Here is a 12,464-nt window from a genome sequence, read left to right as displayed (position 1 = left end):
GAGATTTAAAAAAAAGTCACCATTTCAATCGTAATATCACCTGGCCTAGCTTGACTTTTATCTGAAACGTCAAAGAATTGTCCATGAATTGTCCCTCACTTGGACCAACTAGAAGGACCTTGGAGAAGGTTCTACCACCACCCAAGCCGGGCCGTCCTCCCAACCACCCACCTTGGTCTCCTGGTCGACGAGGCTGACAGACTTCTCCTCCACCTGCAGCAGCATGTCCTGGGTCCACACCTTGCCCTTGGCGTCCAGCAGACGGAGCTTCCTGATGCCGTCGTCGATGGTGATCATGGCGTCTTTGCGGTCCATCACGAACGTGGTGAGGTGCTGGGGTGGGGGTCAGAAAGTTACGGGCAACATTGGGTCGGGAGGATCGTTGGGTCAAAAAGCAACAAAAAGCTTTGTTGCGAGTGAAAAGGTGTGCATGTGTGTCTCTCTCTCACCTCCACGTGGTACTGGGATGTGTCCGTCATGCTGTTGATACTGGTTTTGGTGTAGTGTTTCCTTTGCTCTGTGGAGAGGCACAACCAAGTCAGCACCATCGCAGACAGCGAGCCCTAACCTGTGCTCACGGAGGAACACAGCCAGGTAGTACCCAGAATCACCAACACTCCGGCGGGGATCTGAATCAGCTGCAACGCCGCAAAAGTTGAACTAGCATGTGGAGGCCGGTCTAAGAAAAGCCACGGGAGTGGCTAAATACTGGTCGTCAACGATGCAGACAGCCTCCAGTTAACTGGCATGTATTGTTTTCAACACATGATGCAATCACATGCTGGATAACATTATGCTTGATTAATGATGAATGATCTTCACCAGGCAGTCCAATGGGAAATACTGTATACCCTACATCATTAGCATCCCATCAACGTGTGGGACTGTCTGCAAAGCTGATTGATGGGCCCAGGCCGCTGTTATCTATCAATGAGCGCTGATCAACGAGGCTAAGCCACATTTGGCAGCATCTACTGCTTGTTGTCAAGAGTTGTCAGTCACTTTAAACACTGCACGCACGCACACACACACACACCACACAGTAATAATTACAGATGGCAGGGGGAGAAACGGGATACCGACAGGGATGAGGAGGGTTAGTGTTACTGTGGGGGGGGGGGGGGAGGGTTGGTGTCAGGGTTGTGGTCGCAGTACGATTAGGAAGAGGGGGAGGGAGGGGAGGGTTTTCGGGGGTGAGAACGCCAGGTTGAGGTACGTAAGGAACGCCACTTACTCGATCCTCGCCGCGGAAAGACGTGATTCCATTTGTCCGAGGAAAGTTTAAAGTGACCTACGTGGTGACGCAAAGCGATGAGTTACCCTTTGGTTGAAGTGATGTTTACACGGGGGTTGTGCGACGAGATGCGGGACAAAGGAGAGCAGCGTAGTGCATACGTATGGCCCAGTTTGCAGTTCTAGGATGATGAATGACTATGCACAGCTTTAAATGGGGGCAAGGGGTGAGGGGTTGGAACAGGACGGTCGCTAGCGAGTCACTCACGCACTCTCGGAGATCGTCACATCCCTAGTAACACTGTGGACCTGAGCCCCTTGATGAAGCATGCCATAAACGAAGCGTTGACTGCTAACGGCATTGCTAAAACGGCGTTGTGGCGAAGGGTTCAGGTAAAATGTGTTCTGCAAGCTACTGAGGAGACTGAAGGCCAGGGTGACTTTCTCCCAGAAAAGCCCAGCAGCTCTCATGGGAAGAGAGAGAAAGATAGAAGGAGTGAGGGGAGGAGAGAAAGTGAGAGAGATTTAGGGCAGGGGAGGGATTCAAGGTTATCGGCCGTCTGTTGTGCGGAACTTCTCTAGATTTCGGGGGGGAAATAATTGAGATATGTTCTAGTTAACAAAAGGTTCTAGTTGGGTTTTGCAGGCTGTTTGGAAGCTTTGGCACACAGGGATTCACGCATGCATGCACACACACACACGTGCAAACCTTTCTTTTTATGCTTGGCAGATGTTCGGAGGAAGTATATTCCGTCCGTTCCTGTGAGCGTGGCGATGGAGAGATGGGAGGAATGATGAGTGAGTGAGAGAGAGGAGGGAGGGGGTGGTTTTTAACACTCCAAAGGAACAACTGACTGGCAGACGAATACAAAACCACTGACCGTAGGAAGCCATTTTACAAGGGTTAACCAGCTCCCATAGCTACAAACCGGTGGCAGTGAGGCATTTCTATAGAGAACGGGCTGCTAATTTCCTCGATTTACCCTCCTAGCAACTGACTGTCACCAGCCCATGCTGGGCTGCTCTTTCGATGAGAACAGAATGGGGAAACCCAGAAGATGTACTGGAGGGGTCGACTGCGAATAAAAAGCCTTTTCAAACAGGCACACAGGCACACCTGGGGACGCCTACCGCTCAGCCGAGGCCCCACGGCTGTGGGCTCGCCTCCCTCCTATTCGCCTGGGAAACAATAGCAGCGGCCAATCACCGGAGGTGGGCGGCATGTTCGCTCCTATCGGGCTATATATCTAATTGGAGGAAGCTGCAGTAGGGGGTGTGGCCAGGGGAGGGGAGGGGGGGTATTGTGTGTCTATAGGAGAGAAGCCATGTTCAGCTGAGCGTGGCACCTCTTCACGTTACCTTGGAAACCAATGACAAATCACCATGACAATGACACAGGAGAACATATTGTCCTAGCCCCAGGGACATCAAACTGCCAGGACAACAAGCCCCTCCCACAACCCTCCTATCTCAGCCTATGGCGTGAGGAGTAGAGGAGGAGCCCGGGGCCAGATGATAACAGGGGCAAGGTGAGAAGTTATTAAACTGTGGACCCTGTGGACACACCTTACAAGGAGCCCACAACCACAAGCAGGGTGTCTCCTTCATAGATATGACGCTGTCAATATACCAAGAGCTGCTACACGATGGCATCCTGAATGCATTGGCGTGCGCACAAGCAAGACACACTCGTAAATCTTGCCGTGTGAATGGCCGCACATGCATGCACGTTTTCTACCAATCGGATTTGGGGGTCAGGAGTTGGGACCAATCCGATTTGAACAGCGTTAGACGTTGCCAAGCCATGCCGAAGTCCCTATCGATACTTCTACTATTCTGCCCGGCTTGCACATCAGCCTACCCCTCCGACCTCAGGACGGACACAGAGCCTGCGGCAGAAAGGATGACATGCTCTGTGAAAAGGGAATAGATGGAGATGAGGGGGCGGGGGAGGGAGGGGTTACCCACCGTAGAGGGCTTTAGCACTGGTCTTGGCTTTGTGCTCCGGGGGCTCTGGAGACTGCGAGCCATGGCCACTGTGGGAGAGATGAGAGAGAGAGAGAGAGAGAGAGAGAGAGAGAGAGAGAGAGAGAGAGAGAGAGAGAGAGAGAGAGAGAGAGAGAGAGAGAGAGAGAGAGAGAGAGAGAGAGAGAGAGAGAGAGACACAGGGCAGTGATTAGCGGTCAGACCAAGTCAAACAGCATGTAAGCAGCCTATATGGACACCACCAAGTCTTGACAGCAGGGGCAGAGATCAGGGCAGAGATTAAGAGAGGACAGGCACCTGTAAACTGTGTGTGTGTGTGGGGGGGGGGGTGTATGTGTGTGTGTGTGTGTATGGGAGTGCTGAGAACTTCACACCAAGGACGGCTCATGTGTCACCAGTGCTAATGAGGTTCTTGATACTTGATATTTTCTCACATTCCCAGGCTTATTCTAATTGCTCAGAGTATTAATAATGGATGGCTTCAATTAAAACTGCTGGCAGGTCTGGGAAGACCTCCGAGATACCTTCCTGTATCGGAGCAACAGGAAGTAGGGCCCTGTGCTGAGAAGAGCCAACCTTATAAATTCAGCTACTGACTTGTTAATCTGTTATAAATCCACGTAGGATTTCAAATTGGTAGAGTGTCTCTTTTAATGCATTGGATTCAGATGTTAACACTGTCGCACTCATACTATATGGTTAGGAGATGTAAATGTCCTGTCTGAAAGATCGCATCCAATAAAAAGTCCCCACAAGTTAAGACTGCAGTTCCTGCAGTCGCAGCAGCGGCTGAGCTGTGTGGGCACTTGTTTTAGGTCACCCCCCCGCCCTGCCAGGCCCCCCCTGGGGCGGGTCTCCTGACTGCACCTCAGTCACTTAGAGCCTGGCAAGTTTTCATTACACTGACTTTGAGAGGAATTCAATTACTGCCAGACGTGGGGAAATAAGCATGGACAATTAAGTAACTGGATCAATTAGGGCATGGAGGTCAAGAAGCACGTGGCCATTAAAGAATAGACTTGTGACGAGCCATCTAAAGCCTGTGGGATTCTATCTCGACTGGGACGGACCCAAAGGGCAGGGAAAGACAAAGGGAAGGAGGGGGAGGAGGGGGAGGAGGAGGAAGGGGGGGCAGGGGGCACTCACTTTAGCTGGGAGGTGTAGGAGCCGAACCCGCCGGAGGGGTAGGTGGGGTTTGCGTACCCGTTCATCCTGGGGCGTCACAGAGGAGAGTCACCTGGGTAAACACAGAGCGGAAGAGACGAATCAAACGCACGCTCCCCTTCACTGAGCAGCATGAGTCGACATCACAGCGTTTCTGAAGGGAGTATCCCTGCCTTAAAAGCACTACACAATGTGCGCGAGCCTTTGATTTCACACTTCTCATTACAGCGAGTATGGTCAAGCCCTCTTAATGGACTAATTCATCTTCATAGTCCCAACTACGATTCAGATAAAGCTCCCACAGTTACGAAAAAGCACAACGTGTACTTTGCTTTGGATAAAAGGTCTGCCAAATGAATACGTCTAAATGTAAATGATACACCATTGAAATACGTTTATTCATTAACGAAACAAACAGCGGGTAAATGGAATACCTCTAGTTCTCGCTGTGTTCTGTTGTGAGACCGTGAGCATCTCATTCCACAGCCATTGTTTCTCTCCCTTCACTTTCAAGGAACATATAGACCTGGTCATGCACACAGCTGATAACATCAAAGGAGATTTTTCCTCTGTGATACAGTACGTTTCCCATTGTCAAAGTAATACCGTGTGGGTTACACTATGAAAGAACAAGCCTCTTTCTCTCTCTCTCTTCACCCCCCCTTTCTCTTTTACTCTTTCCATCTGCCAGACTTTGTGTTGTTGACTCAGAGCTGGTTTAAAGAGAGGTTGCTATGGTGGTTCGTATTGTTCTGTCTTTACAGTACCTGGCACACATTTGCTTCCAAAACAGCACAGTCCTTTCAGTGCACAACCATAAAGAACGGACCAAACATGAAAATTCTCCCCGGTAGTTTTCAAGAGTTATTTTGAGCTATTGTGCTCTCAGATGCTCTGCTACCAGAGAATGACTCGTCAAAGAAAGTGCGTGGGTGTTGTACCGTCGATGAGGCAAGTTGGGTCAAATCTTCAAATGCTCTCTGCTGGCTTCCACGATGGGTATGAATATAGTGACTCCTTGTCTGAGTTCAGAGAGAGATCGCAGAGCTCAATCGGGACTGTATTACAACTGTTTTCAGGAAACATACAGAAAGCTACACTTATAACATGATTCATTCACACTTAACTAGGTCAAGAGATGACTTGGGGGAAGAATTGGAGCCCAAAAAACCCACTCGAAATAATGGACGTCATGACCTCATACTCACCTCTCCGGTGACTGTCACAAAAGCACACTCTCAGGTTTTAGCAGTCCCATGCTGCCGCAGTCCCCTGTCTTAGCTCATGCTAACGGCTAATCCACAGTGGCACACCCCTTACCTAACCCCTTCCCTCCCCAGGGGGCCCAGTGTCCAACTCCACTCAGAAAGTGGGTCACGGTAATCGGGCGATTGGTGGGTGAAAATAGCTTGTGGAGGGAGGCCATGGATCACAGACAGGCACCCGTCAGGGGTGACACGGGGACTACAGCAGGGGTGGAAAGTCCAGGCTAATTCAATTCCTTGTCCTCTGGGCCGACGACCCCACCTGTCAATCAGACTAGGAGTCTTCTAGGAAACCGTGTCTGTCTTGATCAGTCTTGGAATAGAGGCAGACATATCGGTATGTCACTCGAAGCAGTCCTTCATTTCTCCTTCAGTCTGATGTCACGCAGGGAAGAGATCTTTGAAAGGATGGTTGGAATTTTCCAACGGTTAAATCCACTTACAGACACAACCTTTACAGAACAGTATGTAGACATGTTTAGGAAATTACTGACTATACACCTCTCGTGTGGTGAGTTTTGCTTTGGCACCGTTCCAGAAGTAAATAAAGAACCTGGACGAGAACGTCTAAATCGAGAGCTTAATCACCCTTGTCGCCAACCAGCGCTACAGACACAAGCAGACAACATGCACATCAGCCCCTTTCAAAATGTTGCTTAACTAACACTTAGGGACCCTATAAATTACAACACTTAAATGATCCTGAGTGTGTTACGCCAAGCGATAAAGTAAGTGTTCACTTAGCAGGTAGGTGAACTGCTCTCTTCATGGCTCATGCCTCCTTTGAGACGTGCCCGGCCAGCGCCCTGCATGTTCAGTCGTGCGCTTGACCAGTGAGAGGAGGGGGAGCGGGCCAGCTCGTTGTTCAGCCTTCAGTCCTGTAAATACCTCCAAGTCGTCTCCGTGGCAACAATTCGATACGACAAGGTCTCAGTACATCTGAAGCATCGTCTTGACATAACTGGAGCTGAAACGACTCGAATACGTGTTTCGCAAACCGACATCACGTTGGACGCGCGCGGGGGCCCGTTTGCATTGCTCTCGGGCCCTTGTTTGTGCTCGCGCCATTTAAGCGTGACTCGGGAATTCTGAAGCGGGGTTTGCGAGGCCTCGAAACAATGGCGGGTCCCTCGCCTTGACAATCTCAACCGCCCAGCGGTTTCCTCACAAGGCCAGCGTTCAGGACACAATAGACCCCAGCCGAGCTTCCTCACCTTGTCTAGGTAACCGAGAGTTCAGAGGACGAGGGGTCTCCGACCCCCTTTTGTGTCTGTTAAAAGGGCTTTCCCATTTCTTTGTTTTTTCTTTTCTTTTTTTTTTTACAGCAGATGACAGATGATTAGAACGTCCTACTGAATCACAAGGGAAAATCTGGAGAGGATGAAAGAAGCAGTGAGAAGTGGAGAGGCTGAAATGAAAAGCCCCTGGAAGAAAGGAGTCTCCAGGGTGATTTATGAGAAGATGAGTGTGTGAGCTTGTGTGTTTGCGCACACGCGCGCATGTGCTGCTCGCTGTGGATATATAGACACCATTGCTGGCACAATGTTGCTGTACAGCTGTATGTACAGTGCAGTTACATGGTTACTTTTCCCATGGCTGTGTTCTTATTGAGGTTGGGGAAGGGAGGGGGGGGGGGGTGATGCCTCCGTTTTGGCCTTTGTAGCCATAACAACGGTCAAATCCAATATTATAATCATGAGGCTTGAGCATTGAGACTAGAGAAATGGACTTCCTTCTCCTCGGCCCCCCGGGGGCCTCCACACATCCTGAAAGGATGTTAGCGCTACTGTACACTGGACATGTGAGGCTTCCCATTCAGTGGAATTAAAACAACATTACCTACTACCAAGACGCCAAAGCCATTAACAGCTTTTGTGAAACACAAGATAGCTTTCTACCTCCGGTTTCCACTCCTTTTCGAAAACGCACGCGGATCCCTAGACCCCTTTTCGCAGGAATTGTGGGGAAAAGGTTTCCAGCCGTTCCCCCTGGCACGGTGGCCAACTCAGACAGTGATGAGAATTACAAGCAGTGAGCGTTGGCGTGAACGCCCTCACGTACAGTCTCTCCCCAAGAAAACACCCCCACACATCCTCTTTTTCTCTCCTGTCCTCAGCAGGGTGTTTGGCTGGCCCAGCCGCTACGGCGGCCTGCTAGCAGAGGCTGCAGAAAGCAGCTTAGTGTCCAGTCTGAGGGGGTGGGGGGTCAGACAGCACAGGAAGCACGTGGGCGCTGGGCAATCTTCATCCCCAGCCAGCGGCTGTCATCCCCAACAAAAGAAAACACAAGCAGCTGAGATAACGTCTTACATAAAAGGCCTGGTAAGATTTGTGTGCCCATCCACATCAGAGACACAACGCTAAACTGAATTCATCTTATTCATGGGCCGGTATCTGAGAATAAAAACCAGGATACATCTTCTAAATGACTTATTTGACCGTTTTGGTGGTAGGCGGGGGGGGGGGGGGGGGGGTCAAAGCAGTTGTTTGACTTTATTTTCAGATATATCTTCAAGCTTTTTTATTTATTTATTTACAATACCACTTCAAATATTACAATAATACAGTTGGGGTACAAGACCAATTGGGTAGAGTGAAAGGGTCCCCCAAAGAAGCTAGGAAAGCTTATAGGTGGGGGACGATGATTCATGAAAGGGTAGTGGTACAGACTATAGGATACACAATTACCACAGATGACGATAAGTAGATGCACGCAAAAGGCGCACAAGTACATACATAACATTACATACATTCAATCATACACATACATCCCAGTAGTCCATGAAAAAAAGTTTTTTTATATTAGGTATAGGTTGATAAGAAATGATTTTTTAGTTGTCTTTTGAAGTTGGAGATCGAGGGCAGCACCTTGAGGCCTTCATCAATCAGCTTCGTGTGGGATTTCATGTGCAGGGTATAAAGGAGTGCGCAAGCCTGTTTGAAAACGGTCTCGGAGCGCTGTCGCTGGTCACAAAGGCCACACAACTCACCACCTGGGAGGGAGAATCAATTTGCTGTGTGGTGTCAGTCGGCCCAGGGCTCCAAGCCAGGGCTAAAATTAGCCGCTAACCCCAGGGTGGCCCAGGTCCCATTAGCAGTTGCTTTCACCTGGTCCGATGGGAGTGCCGGGTGAATTCGAAACAAACAACACAATCCCAAACGCCTTTAAGGTGATTAACCATGTCCTCTCCGGTTTAGGTTGGAGGTGCCTGGATGTTTGCTTTCTGCATCCTGGTGCAGTACCTCATCAGGATAACAGAGGTAGGGCCTAATTCAACACAATACTGTCATACAGACCTGGAACCGTCTGTTCCAAGTAAATCATCCAATCATCGTTCTTGAGTTTCTCATCTCTGAACCCAAAACCATGCCAGCTGATTTGAGTTTGTCAATCTCCCTCACCTAGTAACTCTGTGGTAGAAGAATGGCACTGTCGGGGGTGGGGAGGCAGGGGGGTTGGGGCTTGAGGTTTTCACACACACACACACACACACTTAACGGGAGGGCCCATTCTATGGCCGAGCAGAGCTGGCCAGCATCCATCTGAAGTCTGGCCAAGTGTGTGTCTGTGCATGCGAGAGAGAGAGAGTTCTAGAGGGGTGTTTCCATAGGGATGAAAATACCTGCTGACCGCGAGGGCATCAAAAGGTACCGATGCTGCTCCCCCAACACGGGCAAAGACGAGACACTTCAGTATGTCAAGTAAGAGGACATAACGGTGGAACTGCCGTCAGTACAGTCGGTGTGATTATCGATCCGGCCGCCGGAAACAGTCTCTGTTAACCAATAAGCCGTCTCCATCGTTGCGCAACACATGCAAACAAGAGTGGCCGGAGCATATGCAAATGTTGAACTCAAACCAAGGCGCCGATGAAAATGTCACCCCTGCGGTAGTAGGCCACCACTTGTAGACAAATACAAAATGGTATTTCAAATGGTATCTGGGGAGAGAGGGGGGGGGTGGTATTGTGTTTATAACAGATATTTTATCTGCTGTGGTCTGAGGTGGTTTTGTGAGTTGACACAGTACTTCAAGGTGGTTTCATGTCCTGGCTTCAAAGCTTTGTTGTTCTTACTGGTTTCTTAAAACGGAAGCAGTCCTGGTCTTCACTACAGTCACCATGGAGACAAACAGGAAATGAGAGAGAATGGAGACGACAGGGAGCACTCACACACACACACACACCTGACTTACTGATACCCCCATATGAATGATTGATGAACAACCTGCGGTGTCATCACTAGGTGGGTCACACACTCACAGACACGCGCAGCGGGCAGACCAACATGCTGGCTGGCCTCTGCTTGCCCCAGTCTGTCACCTTCACAGCGGGAGCAGTCCTCAAACGGCCTCTAGATCCATCAAACACTGCCTCTAGCTACATCAAACACTGCCTCTAGTCCAAGCATTACTTCGATACAACCACAGTAGGTTCACATCTAGGCCTCCAAAATCAGATTCGTATTGGCCCATTAGAGTTATCAAACACCCTGCTTATCGAGCAGGACATATCTTTACTACCAAACTGTCCTTTGCATGAGTGCACCTGTGACTAGACTCTGGAGAACTCATGCAAATCCAGCCGTGTCTCCCATCCACCGGCACCTCCGGGCAATCCTCCCAGCCCGTCCCCACCTAGCTTTGCTCTCGCTGTACCCTGTCAGTGTCACCTCCTCTGTCTCGTCGTCCACCTCCCTGCGGGGCCAGCGCTGCGCTCTGTCTGTCTGTCACCTAGCATCCGGTTATCACGCCTTTCCAGGGATGGGGAGCGGGAGGGAACCAGACTGGAGGGTCGCTGGAGGGTGTTCTCGCCGAATGTGAAGAGAGCGAGGGGAGAGGTGTGTGTGTGGCGGTGGGGGGGGGGGGTCTTTCTCCCCTCCCTGTGTGTGATAAGCAGCAGGCTGATGTTGAGGGTGTCGAGAGGAGAAGGACACGAGCAGATAAGCGGGGTTCTTGAAAGGGCGCGATTGTCAACATCGTCCCGTTGTCAAGGTCAAAACAGATGTTTAGAGGCTTTGTCGTAACGGGGGGGGGGGGGGGGGTGGAGGTCTAAGTATCCTGGACACCCACCCTAAACGTCTGATGAACAACATATGGCTTCTTATCACTGTTCGCCGAGGAGTGGGCTGTGGGTGGATAGACAAGCCCACAAAGTCCACTTTGTTTTCACACTCTCCAGCCTTGAGACATGAGCCTGGGAGAGGACCCCTCATCCATTACTGACACACGTGTGTGTGTGTTTGTTTGTGTGTGTGTGTGTTTGTATGTGTGTGTGTGGGGGGAAGGAAGGAAGAAAGGAAACCGTAGGGTTGTTTGTCCTCGTCTTTTGTGTGTGTGCATTTAGCAGACGCTTTTGGATAAAAGCGTCTGCTAAATGCATAAATGTAATGTAAATGCAATGTAAACGTGTGTACGTGCGCGTTTATGTGAAGACAAACCAGGAAAGGATGTCGGACAGATGTGTCACAAAAACCGCAGACAGGTGACGGCGACGGACGCGCCGAGAGGCATTGTGCTTCCATCTCCATGGCAACGGCGAGCAGCCCTGCGGCAGTGAATAGACCCATTGCCCGATATCAATCGGCCGCCACGCTGCCTTCATGCGGCCCTCATCAACGATCCAGCAGAGCCGTCACAACTGCTGCTCCGGCTCCGTCTATGCACCGAGCAGACATGAGGAAAAACCTCTCTGACCGTCTCCCACAGCGACCGAGTCCCTGTAATCGAACCTACACCGCAACTGCTGGGCGTTGTCGAGTGTGCGACTGTGTGTGTGCGCGCGTGTGTGTGGGAGGAGGGGTTTCCCATATCACACGTGTCGTCAGTGGAGGTTTGAGATAAGGAGAGGTGTGGAGAGGTAAGGCAATGACCGGATGATGTCATCTTTAGTGCAATGCAAACATTGTGATTGAGTTTCCTCGCGGCATGTCCTGATTGGGATTGACGTGCTAGGTTAATCAGTCTCTTGGGGCTTTGGCTCTGAATGACTTAAAACACAGTCTGTCAGCGCCGTCATTTTGTATAACAGAAGTTTGTTGGCTTATTGAAGAAACTGTACACACAACGGAACGCAAATCTATTGCGGAAAAAAATTGCATTTTCTGTTGCTCAATCATCTACAATGAATAAAGTTTCCTGTCTCCTATAGTAAATCATTTTCCAATCAATGCCATTAATGAATGACTTACCAAAGTGGAACTCTCTTCTGACAGTCGATTGTAATACCTTTTTCTCAACAGCGTAAGCCTTATCCTTCCTTGAGAGATTTAAACCCAACCCACTCTTATCTATCCACATCCGTACCGAGGGAGTTGGTTCCGCTTGTCAAGTCAACGATATTCCAGAACTCAAGCAGGATTATACATGAGTCCATATGAACACTGTTCCTAATGCCAGGCTGTATCCATGTGTGATGGTCCACTATTCTCCCAGGCAAAGCCTGCATTGTGCCCTAGGACTTGTTGTGGAAGCAAGCACCATGTTGAACATATAGGAGGGGGTTTAGATCAACTCTCCTAAGCACTTCAGAGCTTGGAGGTGGAATGTGACTAATGCAATTTACATGGTATGAGCTGGTTGAGAGGGTCACTGTTGTCTAGTCAATGGCTAGGCCAAATACCGTGAATGTGAAACTTTGGGATTAAGTAACAAACCGGATTAAATTGGTACAAAAGTGGAACTGAAATACAAAAAAATGGAATATAAGGAAAGATAATCTCAGCGAAACATGACATCAGCTCCCAGCGTGAAGCTTTACATAAGAAAATAATCCCAGGTAACCGTTAAACAAATCTACAGCTAGGAACTCCGCAACAA

The 12,464-nt window shown here is 49.7% G+C and overlaps 1 protein-coding gene across 5 annotated transcripts in view; it reads right to left on the bottom strand.

Moving 5' to 3' along the window:
* The window catches only part of eps8a (EGFR pathway substrate 8a, signaling adaptor), a 38,104-nt gene that overhangs the window by 12,422 nt on the left and 13,218 nt on the right, over positions 1-12,464 (bottom strand). For 4 of the 5 annotated variants that reach the window (XM_062483566.1, XM_062483568.1, XM_062483567.1 and 1 more), the window contains 6 exons: positions 4,366-4,456; positions 3,202-3,269; positions 1,943-1,993; positions 1,235-1,291; positions 450-517; positions 172-333 (listed from right to left, as the gene is read on the bottom strand). In XM_062483566.1, the coding sequence (XP_062339550.1) occupies positions 172-333; positions 450-517; positions 1,235-1,291; positions 1,943-1,993; positions 3,202-3,269; positions 4,366-4,430 (471 nt within the window). In that variant the 5' untranslated portion in view covers positions 4,431-4,456. The remainder of the gene's footprint in view (positions 1-171; positions 334-449; positions 518-1,234; positions 1,292-1,942; positions 1,994-3,201; positions 3,270-4,365; positions 4,457-12,464) is intronic. The other variant, XM_062483570.1, reaches the window with a different exon arrangement.

The sequence above is a fragment of the Osmerus eperlanus genome, chromosome 17 (genome assembly GCF_963692335.1).
Source record: "Osmerus eperlanus chromosome 17, fOsmEpe2.1, whole genome shotgun sequence".
NCBI lineage: Eukaryota > Metazoa > Chordata > Actinopteri > Osmeriformes > Osmeridae > Osmerus > Osmerus eperlanus.
The sequence above is the reverse complement of the archived record's forward strand: the minus strand, read 5'-3'. Positions and strand labels throughout refer to the sequence as shown.